The sequence below is a fragment of the Somniosus microcephalus genome, chromosome 4 (assembly GCF_052327205.1).
Source record: "Somniosus microcephalus isolate GS21.2 chromosome 4, FLI_Smic_1.0, whole genome shotgun sequence".
NCBI classification, from domain to species: domain Eukaryota; kingdom Metazoa; phylum Chordata; class Chondrichthyes; order Squaliformes; family Somniosidae; genus Somniosus; species Somniosus microcephalus.
The window spans coordinates 66,807,965-66,830,388 of record NC_140990.1 but is presented as its reverse complement, the minus strand read 5'-3'; the positions used below and the strand labels follow the sequence as shown (position 1 = coordinate 66,830,388).

The following is a 22,424-nucleotide window of genomic DNA, read 5'->3' as shown; positions in this document are numbered from 1 at the left end:
TGCGGCACTGACAGAGGTGCCGTCTTCGGACGAGATGTTCAAGCGAGGCCCCATCTGCCCTCTCAAGTGGACATAAAAGATCCCATGATGTTATTTCGAAGAGCAGGAGTTCTCCCTGGAGTCCTGGCCAACGTTTCTCCCTGAACCAACATCACTAAAACAGATCATCTGGTCATTATCACATTGCTGTTTGTGGGACCTTGCTGTGCGCAAATTGGCTGCTGCATTTCCTATGTTACAACAGTGACTGCTTTTCAAAAGTACTTCATTGGCTGTAAAGCGCTTTGGGATGTCCTGAAGTTGTGAAAGGTGCTGTATGAATACAAGTCCTTCTTTAACAAAGGAGAAAAGGCCCCAAAATGGAACAGTCAGTAACGGACCATCAATTAGCCTCCTCTTATCTTAGAGACGCCAAGGACTCGATACAAAGTGTGTTTGAAACAAAGCAGATTTATTTGACTTATTTCCACAATATTAAACTCCAGCCCAATTAGAGGGGTTACTAACATCAGCAGAACAAACCCCAACTGTCAGAATGAACATGGCTCAGTCCTGGATGTGATCAACAGCAGAATCGAACCCCTGCAGTCACTTGTGAACTCGCTGGTGTCTCGGCAGGGTGGATTACTGAGTGAATCTCTTCCCACACACGGAGCAGATGAACGGCCTCTCCCCAGTGTGAACTCGCTGGTATCTCAGCAGGTGGGAGATGTACAGAGACCTGGTTGGAACCCATCTGGAGTATTGCGTTCAGATCTGGGCACCGCACCTCAGGAAAGATATATTGGCCTTGGAGAGGGGTCGCGGCGCAGATTCACCGGAATGATATCGGTGCTAAAGGGGTTAAATTTCTTCAAAAAACTCAAGCAGGTTTGCAGGACGCGACCCAGCCCACGTAACGTCAGGGGGCGGGTCATTGTGTCCGAGGCAGCAGGGGAGTCACAACCACAAACAGAGGCGGGAAATGGAATCTGCCGTTTTCTGCATCAATGTTTCTGGCTCTGTTCCATGGAGGAGCCACAGATTTCCAGTTTCACCCACCCCCCGCCCTCCGATCTGCAAGCTCCCTGTCAGCCCTGGTTTAGCGGTTGGAGCTGGATATTGCACAGATGAGGCCCGGCCATTAAAATGGCTGGGTCCTCTCGCCGAGGACATTGGACAGGCAGCACCATCGCACCGCTCGCCCGATGTCCACCCAGAATGAAAATCAGCCCCAAGAAGTCTAAGCTCAGCAACCTCAGCAACGTCAAACACATCCAAGATCCCCGATCAGCTGCAAGAGAAGGATCGACATTCCATTCTTGCCCATGTGCCAGTTGCAATTGAGCCTTTCTTTGACAATGAGCCTGACTGAATGATCTGATCTGTGGTGTTTAATGGACTTGGGAAGCCAATCATATTTGGAAATATGAAACTGAACCCTGTATTTACTGAAAATATCAAATCTACCTTATTCAGCTGACTGATGCATCTCAATGGCAAGAGCATTGCGATAATAAAGGTTTGCAAATCAGAACTGAATTTGATATTTCCAATAAAATCAACCTCAATGTTTCACAAATCCGAGATGTTCCAAGAGTTTTCAATGCGGAGGACCAGACTGGATGATGATAAATATTTGGACAGCTCCAAGCACACTGCCTGACACTAGATTGTCCTCCACATTACAAGCTGTCTTATCCTCTTCAGCAATGCACATCTTCAAATGAGAGAAAAGGTCGTCGCGTGTCTGGGTTTCTTCCTGCACAATGGACCTCCAGTTTGTTCCCATTGGCTCACTGCATGTGAAGAGATCACTGCTTTGCTGTCAGATCACAGGCCAAATGTTAGAATTAAAGCAATTGTGGTGATAAGAGTAGCTGGAACATTATTAAGGATCAGAACCAAACTATTGTCAGGAGAAATTTGCTTGGGTTGTGCTTGGAAACAGCAGGGGGTGATTTTAACCTCACGCACCCGGCGGGAAACTAATGCGATCAGATCGGCCGCTTGTTTTACACCCCGCCCGATTTCACTTTCGACTGAAATCATTGGAGGGCAAAATCGGGGAAGGTGTAAAACGGGCAGGAAATTCAATCCCGTCAGGTGGGGGAGGTTCAAATTACCCCCAGCATATCTGAACTAGAAGGACAACTACTAAAAATGGCCAAAAGGACAATAAAATAACTATGGAAACAGCCTGAGCAGTTCCGCAGCAACACGAATCCCCAAGTAGGAAGCTTTCTGCTTTTTAACCTCGTACACTATTTATCTACAAAGTACATCTCTAATTATCATCAACAGCAAGCTGCAATATCACTTATTGGAATATGATTGTTTGACTAAGTAAGAGTTTAGCTAAAGAACTACCTGCAGTTATTTTACAAATATAGTACTTTCTTACTTTAAGCAAATCCTTTGAAGTTTTCTTTTGCCTTTTACTTTTTGTTGTGTGTTTTTTTCTCTTTAGGTCCCTGCACACAACCAAAGCATTCTCAGCTGAGGGAACAGGTGGGCAGCTTGCTCTGACCCTGCCGTTCTACTGTGACCCGTGGGGTCTCACCCTCCAAATGGACTTCCTTGTGGGGACACGCTCACTTTCTGTTGACCCCCCTCTTTCTTCCCGACAGTCCAGTGGAGATTAAGGATTTGCAGTGTGAGGGAGAATGGGCATAAACCCACATCCCACCATTCTTTGGTGCCATTTGTTGAGCTGGCATGCTGTGCCCGTCTCCGTTAATGACTTCTGATGTTCTTCAGTTTTTTGAAGCAGAAACAGTGTCCACAAAGAGCTACTTGTGCTTCAAAAGACTCGAGCCGCTCAGCCAACCAGCCACGTGGACTTTCAGTCCAACATATAATCCATCGATCGGTCGATCACTCATTTCATTCATTTAGTAATGGCAGATTTTACTATCGTACACCACATTCTGTGTATTTAAGATAGTATCTGAGGACTATCTGAATTTATGTTGATAAATTATTGGGAGGGTGGAAGTGGTGCGATGCTCAACACTAAGAGTCGGACTGTTTCCGATTCACCAATTGAACACTTTGCTCTCACCAACGTGCGCGGTCCCTTTAAATGTGCTGCGCGGTTTCTCTCCCCGCGGCAGGAGCTGGTGAGCGGCCTGCGTGGGGCCTCGCCATTGCTGCGCCACCGTGCAGCCGCGCACCTTAGGGGCAACATTGGTGTGTGGCCCTCAACAGCTCACCACAACTTGTTAAGTGGCCCTCCAACCCAAATCATTGCCCACCCCTGCCCGAAACAATCTTTAATGGGATTCTGCCTCCTGACAGAGCTGGGAAAGATTTTGCCATTATTACCACAATTGAGCACCATCTTCTTTTCCAAAGATCTCTGAGCTTCTCTAATGGCTGCTTTTGTCTCCCTCAACTGTGGGTGATATTTCTCTCTATTCTCCTGTAAACTGAATTCATCTTGATCTCAACTGGGTTCAATGTAAGGCAGTTCAGGGAGTCAGGCATCATTCACCCCTAGACCTACGCTGGCCGGTGAAACCCCAGTCATTTCCTTAGTAAGGATTCCTCTTGTTCGTCGCCATATATTTGTCAGGATACTGAAACCCAGCTTTCTTACAGTCCACTCCTGGAGGCCCCACTCCCTGAGCCTACAACCTTCAGCAGGGTCAGTGGTGGAGTTCAACAGCAGGAGTGAACCTAACTGTTAGAATGAACAGGGTTCAGTCCTGGATGTGATTAACAGCAGCAATAACAGCAGAATCCAACCCCTGCAGTCACTTGTGAACTTGCTGGTGTCTCAGCAGGTTGTATGACCGAGTGAATCCCTTCCCACACTCAGAGCAGGTGACTGGCCTCTCCCCAGTGTGAGTGCACTGGTGTCTCAGCAGGTTGGAGCTCTGAGTGAATCCCTTCCCACACTCGGAACAGGTGAACGGCCTCTCCCCAGTGTGAGTGCACTGGTGTCGCAGCAGGATGGAGCTCTGAGTGAATCCCTTATCACACACTGAGCAGGTGAACAGCCTCTCCCCGGTGTGAACTCGCTGGTGTGTCAGCAGGTTGTATGACCGAGTGAATCCCTTCCCACACTCGGAACAGGTGAATGGCCTCTCCCCAGTGTGAGTGCGCTGGTGTCTCAGCAGGTTGGAGCTCTGAGTGAATCCCTTCCCACACTCGGAACAGGTGAACGGCCTCTCCCCAGTGTGAGTGCGCTGGTGACTCAGCAGGTTGGAGCTCTGAGTGAATCCCTTCCCACACACTGAGCAGGTGAACGACTTCTCCCTAGAGTGAACTCGCTGGTGTGCCAGCAGACTGCAGTTCTGAGTGAATCCCTTACCACACACTGAGCAGGTGAACAGCCTCTCCCTGGTGTGAACTCGCTGGTGTGTCAGCAGGCTGGAGTTCTGAGTGAATCCCTGCAGTTGAATGGCCTCTCCCCGGTGTGAACTTGCTGGTGTGTCAGTAGGTGGGATGAATTTGTGAATCCCTTCCCATACACGGAGCAGGTGAACGGCCTCTCCCCAGAATGAATTCGCTGGTGTGTCAGCAGATCCCTTTTGCTTTTAAAGCTTTTTTCACAGTCAGAACATTTAAAAGGTCTCATGTTTGTGTGAACAAGTTGGTGTCTCAGTAGCTGGGATGACTGAGTGAGTCCCTTCCCACACACGGAGCAGGTGAACGGCCTCTCCCCAGTGTGAATTCGCTGGTGTGTCAGCAGGTCAGATGACTGAGTGAATCCCTTCCCACACACAGAGCAGGTGAACGGCCTCTCACCAGTGTGACTGCGCCGATGAATTTCCAGCTCAGATGGGTAACTGAATCCTTTCCCACAGTCCCCCCATTTCCATGGTTTCTCCCCGGTGTGACTGCGCTTGTGTTTCGCCAGGCCAGAGGATCGACTGAATCCTCGTCCACGCACAGAACACGTGTACGGTTTCTCCCTGCTGTGAACGGTGCTTTTTGCTTCCATGTTATGTTTGATGATATTCAGATCCTGATTAATTGAGTGACTCTGTCAGATCTTGATGTGATGTTTGAGTTAAATATCCTGTCTACAAATCCTGCCCTTCGAATACCCTGTAAAATGAATATAAAACAAGAAAAAGGGAGTATGAGAGAGAACCCACAAAAACACAAAGACAGGTTGTGAAACTGAGCTCAATGAATCTGGGAATTTGTGTGGCCGTTACTAGAAAAAAGTAACGATGAAAGCTGCTGGATTGTCGTAAAATCCCAACTGGTGATGCGGCGGCTTACAGTGCAGCTAGGACCAACCTAAAAAAGGGTATCAGGACTGCCAAAAGGAAACAGACACTGCGGATAGAGGGTCACTTCCGCAACAACTCGGACCCCCGGCGCATGTGGCAAGGCATCCAGTCCATCACTGACTACAAGGGCAAAAACACCAGCCCCCCGGTTAGCGATGCCTCCCTCCCGGAGGAGCTTAACAACTTCTACGCTCGCTTCGACAGGGAGCCGGCTACCAAAGCCTTGCCACCCCCGGAAGATCAGGTGCTCACTCTGTTGACCTCCGACGTAAGAGGTGTTCTACGCGGAGTGAACACATGAAAGGCTGCTGGACCGGATAGCATCCCGGGACGGGTACTCAAGGAATGTGCCGATCAGCTGGCTGATGTCTTCACCGCCATCTTCAATCTGTCATTGGCCCAGGCAGTAGTCCCTACAAACTTCAAGACCGCTACCATTATTCCTGTGCCAAAGCAAACGGCTGTGACGTGCTTAAACGACTATCGAACTGTCGCACTCACACCCATCATAATGAAGTGTTTCGAGAGACTGGTCTTAGCCCACATCAAAGCCAGTGTTCCTGCCTCTCTTGACCAACACCAGTTTGCCTATCGTGCAAACAGATCAACGGAGGATGCAATCACAACTGCTCTACACTCGGCACTGAATCACCTAGATGGGAAGGAGACCTACATCAGAATGCTGTTCATAGACTACAGCTCAGCATTCAACACTATCGTCCCCAACAAGCTGGCCACCAAACTCCAAACTCTTGGCCTGAACACTTCCCTCTGCAACTGGACCCTGGACTTCGTAACAAACAGACCCCAGTCTGTCAAATTAGGTAACCACACCTCCCCCCCCGACCCTGAACAAGGGGGCCCCACAAGGATGTGTGCTGAGCCCCCTCCTCTACTCCCTCTTCACCCACGACTGTGTGGCTGTTAATGGTTCCAACACCATCATCAAGTTTGCGGATGACACCACAGTAGTAGGCCAGATCACCAACAACGATGAGTCAGCCTACAGGGAGGAGGTCCAGAATCTCGTGAAGTGGTGCGCCGATAACAACCTGGCCCTTAACATCAAGAAAACCAAAGAAATCATTGTGGACTTCAGGAAGTCGAAAGGCGGAAGTCATACCCCCATCCACATCAATGGGGCTGTGGTGGAAAGGGTGGACAGCTTTAAGTTCCTCGGAGTCCACATCACGGAAGACCTCTCCTGGTCCCTCAATACCTCCTCTCTGGTGAAGAAGGCCCAGCAGCGCCTATATTTCCTAAGGAGGCTGAAGGGATGTAATCTGTCACCCCTGATCCTCTCTAACTTTTACCGCTGCACTATAGAGAGCATCCTGACAAACTGTATCACAGTATGGTATGGCAGCTGTAGCTACTATGACCGGAAAGCCCTGCAGCGGGTAGTCAAAACTGCCCAACGCATTACCGGCACCCGGCTACCGACCATAGAGCACATATACCAGAAACGCTGTCTACGGAGGTCACGGTCCATCATCAAAGACCCTACCCACCCCAGCCACAGTTTGTTCGCCCTCCTGCCATCTGGGAGACGCTACAGATGCATTCGCACCCGTACGACCAGATTTAGGAACAGCTTCTTTCCCAGGGCTGTCATCCTACTGAACTCCACAAATAAACTCTAAAGCCTGCACATCTGCCAATGCACTTTATTACGGTTATGTTTATGTTAATATACTACAAGCCAAATGTATGTTGAATGTTTAAATGTCTTAATCCAAATGTACACTCTCGGGAGCCGCAAGCCTACATTTCTTTGTACTGCACTTGTGCACTAACAATGACAATAAAGTTGATTTGATTTGATTTGAATGTCCCTCAGGGATATGGGGATCGGGCGGGAAATTCAAGCTGAGGTCGAAGATCAGCCATGACTTTATTGAATGGCGGAGCAGGCTCGAGGGGCCGTATGGCCTACTCCTGCTCCTAATTCTTGTGTTCTTATGGAAGGGAACCTGCCACCCGACCCGTCCCACGACTTCTACCGCCTAGAAGGAAAAGAGTAGCAGTTCCATGGGAACAACATCATCTGCAAGTCACACACCATCCTGACTTAGAAATATACATATATTGTCATTCCTTCATTGTCACTGGGTCAAAATCCTGGAACTCCGTCCCTAACAGCACTGTGGGAGCACCTTCACCACACGGACTGCAGTGTTTAAAGAAGGCGGCCCACCACCACCTTCTCAAGGGCAACTAGGGATGGGTAATAAATGCTGGGCCATCCAGCGACACCCACATCTCTAGAATGAATAAAAAAATCTGCATATGTAAAATAGATTAAAAGCCTTTACAGAAATACTTGTTCTTAAAACAATACTCTTTTACATTGTAGGGACAGTGTCTGTTTAACAACCTAATCTACCCCAGAATCCACCTCCCCTTGACAGTCCCACACTGGAAATTGTTGGGTCCTCCTGGGCTCAGAAGTACTGGGGGTTAAACCCAGCAGCTTCTCCTCCATCTCCACTCCAGCTCAAACTGAAGCAACAAAAAGACCTACACAGGCGGCCAGGAACCGACTTCCGTCAGCCTGCAATAAAACTCTTCCCGACAGCCTCTGACTAATGGCGGCCGCAGCACCCTGATTGACGGTAGCTTCCCACCAATAGGGAGCGAACGGGGCGGGGCTGGAGGAGCGAGCCGGCGGCGGGTCCTCCAACCAATCGGGGAGCCCGAGGGGCGGGACTAGCGCCGGCTGATTGTCTGATCCGCAGGGCAGCGAGTTTCTCCAGTCCCTTGTTCAGGGCCCGGGGCCAGGGGAGGCTGTGGGCCTTTATTCCCCTTATTGGACACAAGGCTCTTTGTCCCACAACACACTGGCTCAGGTGTTAATAGAGACTTTTTAAATTCATGAATAAAAGCAGATAAACCCCGTGCTTCTGTGGAACAAACTTTTTAATATTTGGGAGTAAAAGTACAAGTTTCTTTCCCGCTGGGGAATTTATTATTAGTTTCAGGAAACAACAACCACTTGTATTTATAAAGCGCCTTTAATGTAGTAAAACGTCCCAAGGCTCTTCACAGGAGCGTTATAAAACAAAAATTGACACCGAGCCACATAAGGAGATATTCGGGCAGATGACCAAAAGCTTGGTCAAAGAGGTCGGTTTTAAGGAGCATCTTAAAGAAGGAGAGAGAGGCAGAGAGATGGAGAAGTTTAGGGAAGGAATTCCAGAGCTTAGGGCCCAGGCAACTGAAGGCACGGCCACCAATGGTAGAGTGATTAAAATCAGGGGATGCTCAAGAGGCCGGAATTAGAGAAGCGCAGATATCTCGGGGGGTTGTACAGGCTGGAAGAGATTACAGAGATAGGGAGGGGCGAGGCCACGGAGGGATTTGAAAACAATTCTGTTCTGCGACAGTTACTGGGACAGACTGTATCTCTCCCTCTCCTCCACACAGGGATTTGTGGTAGTTAAAGGGACAGTGATTCTTGTTCCGCGAGATTGTAATTAAAGGGACACTACTCTGAGATGGCTGCGAACTTTTAGTGTCACCAGTCTTTCTAAAACATCTTCGTTTCTTTGAAGATCTGTGTGAACTCGCTGGTGACTCAGCAGGTTGGATGACCTCTGAAACCTCTTTGCACAGTCAGAACATTTAAAGGGTCTCTCATCGGTTCTGGGGCAGGAGGGACCTGGTTAACAGTGATCACAATATCATTAGGTTTAAAGTAGTTATAGAAAGGGACAAAGAAAAATCAACGGTGAAAATACCCAGCTGGAAGAGAGCCAATTTCAGATATTTGAGAAGGGATCGAGCACAGGTGGACTGGAAACAAAGATTGTCCAGGAAAACAGTGAATGACCAATAGCAGGCCTTCAAGGCTGAGATAGTTCGGGTACAAACCAAACATTTTCCCATAAGGACGAAAGATGGGGCGTCCAAAGCTAGAACTCCCGATGAGAAAGGATATAGAGGTTAGAATAAAACAGAGAAAGGAGGTTTACGACAAATGTCAGATACAGAATACAGTCAAAAACCAGGCAGAATACAGAAAGTGCGGGGGAAAATGAAACAGGATATAAGAAGGGCAAAGAGACAATATGAGAAAAGATTAGCGGGTAACATAAAAGAGAACCCAAAAATCTTCTATAAATATATGAAAAGTAAAAGGATAGTTAAAGGAATGGTGGGGCCAATTAGGGACCAAATAGGAGCTCATCATACGGAGGCAGAGGGCGTGGCTGAGGTACTGAATGAATACTTAGCATCTGTTTCCACAAAAGAAGTTAACAAGTTACCCAGTCCAGATGTGATGCATCCTAGATTGCTGAGGGAAGCTAGGGTGGAGATAGCAGAAGCTCGGACCACAATCTTTCAATCTCCCTCAGATATATGGGAGTGGTGCCAGAAGACTGGAGGATTGCAAATGTTACACCCCTGTTTAAAAAAGGGGAGAGGGATAAACCTGGTAACTACAGGCCAATCAATCTAATGTCAGTGGCGGGTGAATGACTAGAGACCATTGTCAAGGACAAAATTAATTCTCACTTGGAGAAGCATGGGTTAATAAGGGGCAGCCAGTATGGATTTGTTAAAGGTAAATCGTGTCTGACTAACCTGATTGAGTTCTTTGATGAAGTAACAGAGGGTTGATGAAGGTAGTGCAGTAGATGTTATATATATGGACTTTCTAAAGGCATTTGATAAAGTACCACATAAGAGACTTACTCGGAAAATAGAAGCACAGGGAATTAAAGGGCTGATGGTAATTTGGGTATATAATTGGCTAAGGGAGAGGAGGCAGTGAGCAGTGCTGAGGGATGTTTTTCTGACTGGAGGGAAGTATGCAGTGGGTTCCCCCAGGGGTCGGGATTAGGACCATTGCTTTTCTTGTTATATATAACTGACCTGGACTTGGGTATAGGTGTACAAGTTTGATGTTTACAGATGATACAAAACTTGGCAACGTAGTAAATAGTGAGCACAGTCGTAGCAGACTTCAGGAGGACAGAGACAGACTGTGAAATGAGCAGACACAAGGCAGATGAAATTAAATGAGGATAAGTGTGAAGTGATGCACTTTGGGAGAAACAACAGGGAGAGGCCGTATAATCTAAATGGGACTATTTTGAGGGGGTGCAAGAGCAGAGGGACCTGGGGGTCCATATTCACAAATCTTTGAAAGTGCCGCGGCAAGTTGGTGAGGCGGTTCAGAAAGCGTATGGAATACTTGGCTTTGTAAATAGGGCCATTGAATACAAAAACAAGGAAGTTACACTAAACCTTTACAAATCACTAGTTAGGAACATAGGACAGGAGGAGGCCATTCAGCCCCTCGAGCCTGTTCCGCCATTCAATGAGATCATGGCTGATCTGTGACCTAACTCCATACACCCGCCTTTGGCCCATATCCCTTAATACCTTTGGGTAACAAAAGCCTATCAATCTCAGATTTAAAATTAACAATTGATCTCGCATCAATTGCCGTTTGCGGAAGAGAGTTCCAAACTTCTACCACCCTTTGTGTGTAGAAGTGTTTCCTAATTTCACTCCTGAAAGGTCTGGCTCTAATTTTTAGACTATGTCCCCAGTCCTAGAATCCCCAACCAGCAGAAATTGTTTCTCTCTATCTACCCTATCTGTTCCCCTTAATATCCTGAAAACTTCGATCAGATCACACTTTAACCTTCTAAATTCCAGGGAATACAACCCTAATTTGTGTAATCTCTCCCCGTAACTTAACCCTTGGAGTCCGGGTATCATTCTGGTAAACCTACGCTGCACTCCCTCCAAGGCCAATATATCCTTCCTAAGGTGTGGTGCCCAGAACTGCTCACAGTACTCCAGGTGTGGTCTAACCAGGGTTTTGTACAGCTGCAGGGTTTTGGCCTCAGCTGGAGTCTTGTGTACAGTTCTGGGCACCACACTTTAGGAAGGATGTCAAGGCCTTGGAGAGGGTGCAGAGGAGGTTGACCAGGATGGTACCAGGGATGAGGGACTTCAGTTATATGGCGAGATTGGAGAAGCTGGGATTGTTCCCCTTAGAGCAGAGAAGGTTAAGAGGTGACCTAATAGAGGTGGTCAAAATGTTGAGGGGGTTTTGAACGAGCAAGTAGGGAGAAACTGTTCACTCTGGCAAGTGGGTCGGTAACCAAAGGTCACAGATTTAAAATAGTTGCTAAAAGAACTAGAGGGGAATGAGGAGAATTGTTTTCACACAGAGGGTTGTTAAGATCTGGAACGCACCATCAGAAAGGATGCTGGAATCAGGTTCCACAGGAACTTTCAAATAGTAATTGGTCATGTCCTTGAAGAGGACTAGTTTGCAGAGTTCTGGGAATAAAGCTGGGGTTTTGGACTAAATTGGACAGCTCTTTCAAAGAGCCGGCACAGACACGATGGGCCGAATCACCTCCTTCTGTGCTGTTAGATTCGATGATCAGTGTGAACAAGCTGGTGTCCCTTCAGATACTGGGCGCTTTTAAAGCTCCTACCACAGTCAGAACACTGAAATGGTCTCTCATCAGTGTGAACAAGCTGGTGTCGCTTCAGATCCTGGGGGCTTTTAAAGCTCTTCCCACAGTTAGGACACTGAAATGGTCTCTCCCCAGTGTGAACAAGCTGGTGTTGCTTTAGATCCCCGGAGCTTTTAAAGCTCGTCCCACAGTCAGAACAGTTAAACAGCCTCTCATCGGTGTGAGCTCGCTGGTGCTGCTTCAGTTTCCTGGGGCTTTTAAAGCTCTTCCCACAGTCAGAACACTGAAATGGTCTCTCATCAGTGTGAACAAGCTGGTGTCGCTTCAGATCCTGGGGGCTTTTAAAGCTCTTCCCACAGTTAGGACACTGAAATGGTCTCTCATCAGTGTGAACAAGCTGGTGTTCCTTCAGCTGCCCGAGGCTTTTAAAGCTCTTCCCACAGTCAGGACAGTTGAACGGTCTCTCATCAGTGTGAGCTCGCTGGTGTTCCTTCAGATCCCGGGGGCTTTTAAAGCTCTTCCCACAGTTAGGACACTGAAATGGTCTCTCATCAGTGTGAACAAGCTGGTGTCCCTTCAGTTCTCCGGAGCTTTTAAAGCTCTTCCCACAGTTAGGACACTGAAATGGTCTCTCATCAGTGTGAACAAGCTGGTGTCGCTTCAGATGCCCGAGGCTTTTAAAGCTCGTCCCACAGTCAGAACAGTTAAACAGCCTCTCATCAGTGTGAGCTCGCTGGTGTTGCTTCAGATCCCTGGAGCTTTTAAAGCTCTTCCCACAGTCAGAACACTGAAATGGTCTCTCATCAGTGTGAAGAAGCTGGTGTCCCTTCAGATCCCCGGGGCTTTTAAAGCTCTTCCCACACTCAGAACATTGGAATGGTCTCTCATCAGTGTGAACTCGCTGGTGTCCCTTCAGATCCCCGGGGCTTTTAAAGCTCTTCCCACAGTCAGAACAGTTAAACGGCCTCTCATCAGTGAGAGCTCGCTGGTGTTGCTTCAGATACTGGGGGCTTTTAAAGCTCTTCCCACAGTCAGAACACTGAAATGGTCTCTCGTCAGTGTGAACAAGTTGGTGTGTTTGCAGGTGGGATGAACGAACAAATCCTTTTCCACACACGGAGCAGGTGAACGGACTGTCCCTGGTGTGACTGCGTCGTTGAACTTCTATTGCAGACGGGGAACTGAATCCCTTCCCGCCATCCCCACCTTTACCCGGTTTCTCCCCGGTGTGACGGTGCACGTGTCTCACCAGGTCAGGCGATCGGCTGAATCCGCATCCACACACCGAACACGTGTGCAGTTTGTCATCGCTGCGATCGCTGCTTTCTCCTTCCATATGCAAAAACCGATGATATTCAGGTCCGGATGAATCGAGCGACTGTCAGATCTTGACGTGATGTTTGGTCTGAGCTTCCCGCCTGTAACTGCTCCACTTCTATAACCCTGTAAATTGAGATCAGAAAAGGATCAGAGGCAAACTGTTGTGTAATTTTCCCCTTTCTGAACCCAGGGGCAGTGAAGCTGATTTTCAGGCTCCAGCTGCTGCACAGGTTGGTTGAAAGGATCAATAGTAATGGCGGCTGTAATACCCACAAGCCCCGGCGCTGCAGAAAGTGCTCTGTTGAATCTGAGTCCCGCGCATGTGCTCTTGGCCCCCGCGCTCTCCCTCCTGCTCCACAATCGCCCGTCCCGATCGGTCCACAACGTGCCTGCTCAGCGCACAAAACCCCGCGATTGGAACACCGGGCACGCGTGCAGAGCCGCAACATCTGGTACGTGTGCACGGCTCAGGTGGGGGCAAGTCGGTGTTTACATAAGAACATAAGAAATAGGAGCAGGAGTAGGCCAATCGGCCCCTCGAGCCTGCTCCGCCATTCAATAAGATCATGGCTGATCTGATCCTAACCGCCAATCCACTATCACAGAACCATCTCCTCAATCTAACAGAATTAGACACACGAAATAGGAGCAGGATCAGGCTACACGGCCCCTGGGCCCGCTCCGCTACCCACAGGGCCATGACCGATCCGAACCTAGACTCACGTCCAAATTCCTGCCCGCTCCCCGTAACCCTTAATTCCCTTTACTTCTAGGAAACTGTCTATTTCTTTTTTAAATTTATGTAATGATGTAGCTTCTACAGCTTTTTGGGGCAGCATATTCCATGGACCTACCACCCTCTGAGTGAAGTAGTTCCTCCTCATCTCAGTTTTGAAAGAGCAGCCCCTTATTCTAAGACTATGCCCCCTAGTTCTAGTTTCACCCATCATCGGGAACATCCTCCCCGCATCCACCCGATCCAACCCCTTCACAATCTTATGTTTCAATAAGATCGCCTCTCATTCTTCTGAACTCCAATGAGTAGAGTCCCAATCTACTCAACCTCTCCTCATATGTCCATCCCCTCATCCCCAGGATTAACCGAGTGAACCTTCTTTGTACTGACTCGAGAGCAAGTATGTCCTTTCTTAAGTATGGGCACCAAAACTGTACGCAGTATTCCAGGTGCGGTCTCACCAATACCTTGTACAACTGAAGCAATACCTCCCTATTTTTATATTCTATCCCCCTCGCAATGAAAGCCAACATTCCATTGGCCTTCCTAATCACTTGCTGCACCTGCATATTAACCTTTTGAGTTTCGTGCACCAGGACCCCCAGATCCCTTTGTACTTCCGTACTTTCCAGTTTCTTGCCATTAAGATAATAACTTGCTCTTTGATTTTTCCTGCCAAAGTGCATAACCTCACACTTTCCAGTATTGTATTCCATCTGCCAAATCTCTGCCCACTTACTTAGCCTGTCTATGTCCCCTTGCAGGTTTTTTATGTCCTCCTCACTCACTACTTTCCCTCCCATCTTAGTATCATCTGCAAACTTTGATATGTTACACTCGGTCCCCTCCTCCAAATCGTTAATATAGATTGTAAAGAGTTGGGGACCCAGCACTGACCCCTGCGGAACACCACTAGTTACTGATTGCCAGTCTGAGAATGAACCATTTATCCCAACTCTCTGCCTTCTGTTAGATAGCCAATCCTCTATCCATGCCAGAATATTACCCCCAATCCCGTGATTTTTTATCTTAAGCAATAATCTTTTGTGTGGCACCTTGTCAAATGCCTTTTGGAAGTCTAAATACACTACATCCACTGGTTCCCCTTTATCCACCCTCTATGTTACTTCCTCAAAGAACTCCAGCAAATTTGTCAAACATGACTTCCCCTTCATAAAACCATGCTGACTTTGTCCTATTAAATTATGATTATCCAAATGTCCTGTTACTGTCTCCTTAATAATGGACTCCAAAATTTTACCTACCACAGATGTTAGGCTAACCGGTCTATAGTTTCCAGCCTTCTGTCTACTGCCCTTTTTAAATAAGGGTGTTACATTAGCAGTTTTCCAGTCTGCCGGGACCTTTGCCTCAGCCGCCAGGGAGGTGCGCATGCACAGGACGACCCAACATTCTTCCTGTCAGCAATCACTCCCTCGTTTCTTTAATAAAAACAGAAAATGCTGGAAATACTCAGCAGGTCAGGCAGCATCTGTGGAGACAGAAACAGAGTTAACGTTTCAGGTCGATGACCTTTCATCAGGACTGTGTGTTCTTTAGTGTCAGCCAGTGGCTCAGTGGGTAGCACTCTCGCCTCTGAGTTAGAAAGTTGTGGGTTCAAGTTCCACTCCAGAAACTTGAACATAGAAATCTAGGCTGACACTGCAGTGCTGAGGGAGTGCTGCATTGTCGGAGGTGCCGTCTTTCGGATGAGACATTAAACTGAGGCCCTGTCTGCTCTCTCAGGCGGATGTAAATAGATCCCATGACACTATTTCGAGAAAGATAGGCTTGCATTTATACAGTGCTTTCATGACCAGCAGACATCTTGAAGTGTTTTACAATCAACGAGGTACTTTTGGAGTGTAGTCACTGTTATAATGTGGGAAAGAGCAGGGGAGTTATCCCCGGTGTCCTAGCCAATGTGTATCCCTCAATTAACATAACAAAAAGATAGATTATCTGGTCATTATCACATTGCTGTTTGTGGGAGCTTGCTGTGCGCTTATTGACTTCCGCGTTTCCTACATTCCAACAGTGACTACACTTCAAAAGTACTTCATTGGCTGTAAAGCGCTTTGGGACGTCCGGTGGTGGTGAAAGGCGCTATAGAAATGCAAGTCTTTCTTTCTTCACTGGTCTCACCAGCGACCTCTTCTGGCGGTTGGTTGATTGACAGCCGAGGAGCCGCGCATGCAGGGGAGTTATCCCCAGTGTCCTAGCCAATGTGTATCCCTCAACTAACATAATAAAAAGATAGATTATCTGGTCATTATCACATTGCTGTTTGTGGGAGCTTGCTGTGCGATTATTGACTTCCGCGTTTCCTACATTACAACAGTGACTACATTTCAAAAGTACATCATTGACTGTAAAGCGCTTTGGGACGTCCGCTGGTGGTGAAAGGCGCTATATAAATGCAAATCTTTCTTTCTCCACTGGCCTCACCAGCGACCTCTTCTGGCTGTTGGTTGATTGACAGCCGAGAGTCCGCGCATGCGTACGCGGGACGGCGGTTTGGGCCGAGTACGGTACAGCGACCCCTGCCGGTCACCAAGGGTAATATCCGCGCATGCCCAAAGGACACCAACCCCCCTCCCCCACTCGGAGCTGCGCCTGCGCACACGGTTCCTGTCGGACAGATTCGGCGCGGGGCATTCCGGGAAAGGCCTTGGTGCCGGTTAGAGTCGCGATCGGTGACGCAAGGTGAGTTTTCTCCGCTCCGATTGGGTGGAGAATCGCGCGGGGTGCGGGGGGAGGGGTGGATCGGGAGAGAATAATGAGAAATAGGAAAACCTGAGAATCCGCGAGGCTCCGGACCGACCGGCGTCAGTTGGACGAGTGACGTGATCTCCTCGGGGACACGTGACCCAGGCCCACGGCCTGATTGACGGGAGCTTCCGACCAATAGGGAGCGAGCGGGCGAGGCTGGAGGAACGAGCCGGCGGCGGGTCCTCCAACCAATCGGGGAGCGCGAGGGGCGGGACTAGCGCCGGCTGATTGTCTGATCCGCAGGGCAGCGAGTTTCTCCAGTCCCTTGTTCAGGGCCCGGGGTCAGGGGAGACTGTGGGCCTTTATTCCCCTTATTGGACACAAGGCTCTTTGTCTCACAACACACTGGCTCAGGTTTTAACAGAGACTTTTTAAATTCATCAATAAAAGCAGATAAAGCCTGTGCTTCTGTGGAACAAACTTTCTAATATTTTATAGAATCATAGAATGGTTACAGCACAGAAGGAGGCCATTCGGCCCGTCGAGCCCATGCCGGCTCTCTGCGAGACCACTTCAGCTAGTCCCACTCCCCGCCCTTTCCCTGTAACCCTGCAAATTTCTTTACTTACTTATCCAATTCCCTTTTGAAAGCTGTGATTGAATCTGCCTCCACCACCCTTTCAGGCAGTGCATTCCAGATCCTAACCACTCGCTGCATAAAAAAGTTTTTCCTCATGTCGCCTTTGGTTCTTCTGCCAATCCCCTTAAATCTGTGTCCTCTGGTTCTCGACCCTTCCGCCAATGGGAACAGTTTCTCTCTATCTACTCTGTCTAGACCCCTCATGATTTTGAACACCTCCATCAAATCTCCTCCCAACCTTCTCTGCTCTAAGGAGAACAACCCCAGCTTCTCCAGTCTATCCACATAACTGAAGTCCCTCATCCCTTATCCTTGGAACCATTCTTGTCAATCTTTTCTGCACCATCTCTGAGGCCTTCACATCCTTCATAAAGTGCGGTGCCAATAATTGGACACAATACTCCAGTTGAGGCAGAACCAGTGTTTTATAAAGGTTCATCATAACTTCCTTGCTTTTTGACTCTATGCCTCTATTTAAAAAGCCCAGGATCCCATATGCTTTTTTAACCGCTTTCTCAACCTGCCCTGCTACCTTCAACGATTTGTGCACACATACCCCCAGGTGTCTCTGTTCATGCACCCACTTTAGGATTGTACCCTTTAGTTTATATTACCTCTCCTCGTTCTTCCTACCAAAATGTATCACCACATTTTTCTGCTTTAAATTTCATCTGCCACGTGTCCGCCCATTCCACCAGCCTGTCTATGTCTTCTTGAAGTCTATCACTATCCTCCTCACTGTTCACTATACTTCCAAGTTTTGTGTCATCTGCAAATTTTGAAATTGTGTCCTGTACACCCAAGTCTAAGTCATTAATATATATCAAGTAAAGCAGTGGTCCTAGTACCGACACCTGGGGAACACCACTGTGTACCTTCCTCCAGTCTGAAAAACAACCGTTCACCACTATTCTCTGTTTTCTGTCACTTAGCCAATTTCATATCCATGCTGCCACTGTCCCTTTTATTCCATGGGCTTCAACTTTGCTGGCAAGCCTATTATGTGGCACTTTGTCAAACGCCTTTTGGAAATCCATGTACACCACGTTAACCGCATTGCCCTCATCAACCCTCTCTGTTACCTCATCAAAAAACTCAATCAGAATCAGAGCGGTTTCTGGGGTGCGGGGAATTGTGGGTGCTGCGGCCGCCATTAGTCAGAGGCTGTCGGGAAGAGTTTTATTGCAGGCTGACGGAAGTCGGTCCCTGGCCGCCTGTGTAGGTCTTTTTGTTGCTTCAGTTTGAGCTGGAGTGGAGATGGAGGAGAAGCTGCTGGGTTTAACACCCAGTACTTCTGAGCCCAGGAGGACCCAACAATTTCCAATGTGAGACTGTCAAGGGAGGTGGATTCTGGGGGAGATTAGGTTGCTAAGCAGACACTGTTCGCACAGTGTAAAAGAATATTGTTTTAGGAACAATTATTTCTGTAAAGGCTTTTAATCCATTTTACATACAGATTTTAAAAATTAATTCTTGGGATATGGGCATCGCTAGCAAGGCCAGCATATATTGCCAATCCCCAGTGTCCCGTTGAGAAGGTGATGGTGGGCCGCCTTCTTGAACCGCTGCAGTTCATGTGGCGAAGATACTCCCACAATGCCAGGTGTTACCAGATTTTGACTCAGCAATGAACGGTGATATTTGTCCAAGTCAGGATGGTGAGTGACTTGGAGGGGAACTTGGTGGTGATTGTGTTCCCATGTAACTGCTTCACTTGTCCTTCTACGAGCTGGAGGTTGCGGGTTTGGGAGCTTTTGTCAAAGTTGTTGTCGAGCTGCAGATGTATAAAGTCTCTCTCCTTTGACCCCTCCCACTCCCACCTCTCTCTCTCTCTCTCCTCCCATAGAGGCCAGAGTCGTGTGTAGGCCCAGACCAGGTGGCAAGTTCCCTTCCCTGAAGGATATCAGTGAACCAGTTTGCATTTTATGACAATCCAGCAGCTTTCATGGTCACTTTTTTCTGGTGCCGACCCTAATAATGACCAGATTCAGTGAGCTCAATTTCACAACCTGCCTTTGTGTTTTTGTGTGTTCTCTCTCACGCTCCCTTTTTCCTGTTTTAAATTCATTTTACAGGGTATTAGAAGGGGAGGATTTGAAGACGGGAAACTCAAACAAAACATCACGTCACGATGTGACGGAGTCACTTGATTCATTGGGACCTGAATATCATCAGATTTGAGCATGGAAGCAAAAAGCACCGTTCACAGCGGGGAGAAACCGTACACGTGTTCTCAATGTGGACGAGGCTTCAGTCGATCATCTGGCCTGTCGAGACACAAGCGCAGTCACACTGGGGAGAAACCGTGTAAATGTGGAGACTGTGGGAAAGGATTCAGTTACCCGTTTGAGCTGGAAATTCATCGACGCAGTCACACCGGGGAGACACTGTTCACCTGCCCCGAGTGTGGGAAGGGATGCACTCATTCCTCTGCCCTGCTGAAACACCGGCGAGTTCACACTGACAAGAGACCTTTTAAATGCCCGGACTGCGGGAAGTGCTACAAAAGTTCTGGGGAACTGACCTGTCATCAACGTGTTCACACTGACGAGAGACCGTTCAGGTGCTCTCACTGTGGGACTGGGTTCAGGCGATTATCTGACCTCACTGTACACCAGCGCACCCACACTGGGGAGAGGCCGTTCACCTGCTCCGTGTGTGGGAAGGGATTCACTCAGTCATCCCAGCTTACTAAACACCAGCTTGTTCATACTGATGAGAGACCTTTTAAATGTTCTGACTGCGAGAAGTGCTTTAAAAGCAAAAAGGATCTGCTGACACACCAGCGAGTTCACACTGGGGAGAGGCCGTTCACCTGCTCCATGTGTGGGAAAGGATTCGCCCATTCATCCCAACTACTGAAACACCAGCATGTTCACACTGGGGAGAGGCCGTTCACTTGCTCTGTGTGTGGGAAGAGATTCACTGATTCATCCAACCTGCTGAGACACCAGCGAGTTCACATGTGACTGCAGAGGTTGGATTCTGCTGTTATTGCTGCTGTTAATCACATCCAGGACTGAACCGTGTTCATTCTGACAGTTGGGGTTTGTTTCTGCTGATGTTAATAACCCCTATAACTGGGCTGGAATTTAATATTCAGGTGGATGTATAATATCCCATGGCACTATTTCGAAGAAGAGCAGGGGAGTTATCCCCGGTGTCCTGGTCAATATTTATCCTTCAATCAACATAACAAAAAAAATAAATTTACCTGGTCATTATCATGTTGCTGTTTGTGGGAGCTTGTTGTATGCAAATTGGCTGCCACATTACACAGTGACTCCACTTCAAAAGTACTTCATTGCCTGTAAGTGCTTTGGGATGTCCTGAGGTTGTGAAAGGCGCTATAGAAATGCAAGTCTTTCTTTTATAAATGTCAAATAATCAGCTTTGTTTTAAACACATTGTTGTAGATTTTCTTCTTTCCCACCTGTGTGTTTAGCATCACCTGGCTGGAGCTCAGAAAGGACAATCTGGGGGGAAGATCGTACAGCGGGAACAGAACTTCAGCCTGGACACAGTCCTTCAGGGCCACACTGAGAGGGGCAAACGGCACTTTGGTCTTTCTCGTCTCTCTTCACTGACAGCAACGTCCCCGTGTGAGTTAATCTTGAGGCCTGTAAGAAATGTGTCCCAGCCGCTCCCTTCCATGGTTCAGAGCTCCTAGGCACAGAACAGAAGGCCCCTTTACAAGAGTCAGGAAGAACAATGGTGAACGCTGGAAACGTGCTGTCAAATCAGAGATTGGTGTAAAACTGCGATCTGTTCCTGACTGAAAGTGACACGGCAGGTTTAAGTTTCTAGTCTAAAAATCACAGGTAATTTATTCCACGAAGATTTAACATGATTGTGTGACAGTCCTGAGTCTACCATTTTAAGGCAGGCATTAACCCATTTAATATAAACCCATTTAAAATAAATTGATTAAAGCCTACATTAAAATAGCAGAGGGAGGAGTTCACAGGAGCCTGTTAACTGCTGGTACAATTATACAACAGACATTTGATCTCCAGATAAAGAAGGACCTGCAGCGTGTTTCCAGGAATTCCCTGTTTTATTGATGTGTGTGTGTTAGACACCAGGATAACTAAAAATACATGACCGGAACATCCACGGGGATGCGATCCCGACAGTTACTCTGGGATCACTGCCGCTGTGGAACTCCACCACTGACCCTGCTGAAGATTGTAGGCTGAGGGAGTGGGGCCTCCAGGAGTGGACAGTAAGAAAGCTGGGTTTTATTAGAAGATCAGATTTAACATGAAATAGAGTCATAAAAGTAAAGTCTTCCTAGTTTTATGTACATGTATGTTTAATATGAGTAAACTTTGTATTAAATACCCGTGTCTAGTGAACTATTAACTTGTAATCACCTCAGACAGAACAGGCTCTAATTATCCCTTTTAAGCTGAAACAGACCTCGTGTGAACAGAACCAGCAGAGCTGAGAACTCTGCCTGTGTGGACTGAGCTGAACCGTGAAGATCATTTGTTTCTTGAAATGCCCCAGTAAAAGCAAACTCTGACATTGTTCTGACTCGCAGATTCCTCGTAGCTCCAATTAACAGGAAGCGGTTACTCGATGAACCCTAAACAGCCATCCAATGGAATGCTTTGTTTGATAAATGTCTTTCAGCTCAATGGTTTGATTGGCCGAGGTAACCAGGGTCACATGGGCTGTACCGGATTGGGCTTTAAATACAGGAACAGTTTGCAGCTCAGGTCAGAGAGCACCCCGGGAAGAAGAAAGCTGACGGCTACAGCCAAGGTGGAACATCCTTCGGGCTGTCCCTGGAGAGGGAGCACGCGGTGTCCGCCGGGACGCTGGAGGCCTTCCGTGACTGGTGGGCACCGGAGGGACTGGAGTCAATTGTCAACATCAGCAACAGTATTCGGATCTGATTTAATTATAATTTGGAGTTGATTGTTTGTGTCCCTTTAAAAAGGGGGCTCTCTCGGTAATGTGACATCGATTGAAGACAATGTTATTCTAATTGGCCTTTTAAAAGAGTCGAACATTCTTTCGTGCCTCTCAGGCTTGGCAATTATCAAAGTCTGAGTTCATGGATACAGCTTGTTAGATTATGAGTCTTACTATATAACTATAATATTGTAAATATTACAATAAATATTCCTTTGTAGAATCTCCCATGTAAATATTTTGCACTCATTTAGTATAGGAGTTGTGTTACTGTAGAATCTACATATTAAAAATAAAGCCTGTGCTCAGGGGATTAAGGTGTGTGGAGTGTTTCATTGGAGATCTCGAACTCAACTAGGAATAGCGTAAAAGCTCATGAGGATTGTAAACAACTTCAGTCTGACATACACTGGAGATTG

The 22,424-nt window shown here is 47.7% G+C and overlaps 1 protein-coding gene and 1 pseudogene across 1 annotated transcript; one reads left to right on the top strand and one right to left on the bottom strand.

The window, feature by feature from the left end:
* Positions 1 to 434: 434 nt before the first annotated feature.
* LOC147119112 (uncharacterized) lies at positions 435 to 13,868 on the bottom strand. Its single transcript, XM_085984858.1, has 2 exons — positions 11,676 to 13,868; positions 435 to 4,196 (listed from the first exon to the last, which is right to left on the bottom strand). Exons 1-2 carry the CDS (start codon positions 13,008 to 13,010, stop codon positions 3,738 to 3,740), a joined length of 1,794 nt encoding a protein of 597 aa, XP_085840984.1. The 5' UTR covers positions 13,011 to 13,868; the 3' UTR covers positions 435 to 3,737.
* Positions 13,869 to 19,161: 5,293 nt separating this feature from the next.
* Positions 19,162 to 22,424, top strand: part of LOC147119111 (uncharacterized) — a 41,411-nt pseudogene continuing 38,148 nt past the window's right edge.